The sequence below is a fragment of the Penaeus monodon genome, chromosome 34, assembly GCF_015228065.2.
Source record: "Penaeus monodon isolate SGIC_2016 chromosome 34, NSTDA_Pmon_1, whole genome shotgun sequence".
Lineage (NCBI taxonomy): Eukaryota > Metazoa > Arthropoda > Malacostraca > Decapoda > Penaeidae > Penaeus > Penaeus monodon.
In genome coordinates, this window is record NC_051419.1 from 8,045,382 (window position 1) to 8,045,638 (window position 257).

The 257-nt window shown below is 46.7% G+C and overlaps 1 protein-coding gene across 1 annotated transcript in view; it reads left to right on the forward strand.

Annotated features, from left to right (window-relative positions):
• LOC119594562 (cytochrome P450 2L1-like) overlaps positions 1–257 on the forward strand; it is a gene marked incomplete at its 5' end in the record, with an annotated part of 8,962 nt that overhangs the window by 7,333 nt on the left and 1,372 nt on the right. The window contains 1 exon segment of the mRNA XM_037943595.1: positions 75–219. Within this exon segment, the coding sequence (XP_037799523.1) occupies positions 75–219 (145 nt within the window).

The following is a 257-nucleotide window of genomic DNA, read 5'->3' on the forward strand; positions in this document are numbered from 1 at the left end:
ACCAATTTCATTTTATTTCTATAAACATAATTACTACGAAGAACCATAACATAACTGAAATATCCGTTCCACAGGGTGCCATTCTAGCAGGCCACCAGGAAGGCTGCCACTCGGACCCGACCTACTGGGAGAAACCGTATGAATTTTACCCCGAGCACTTCCTCGACGGCGAAGGGAAGGTCGTCACTAAAAAGGAAGGGTTTTTGCCATTCGGTCTCGGTATGTGTTTTAAGGCACGCACACACGTACACGCACAT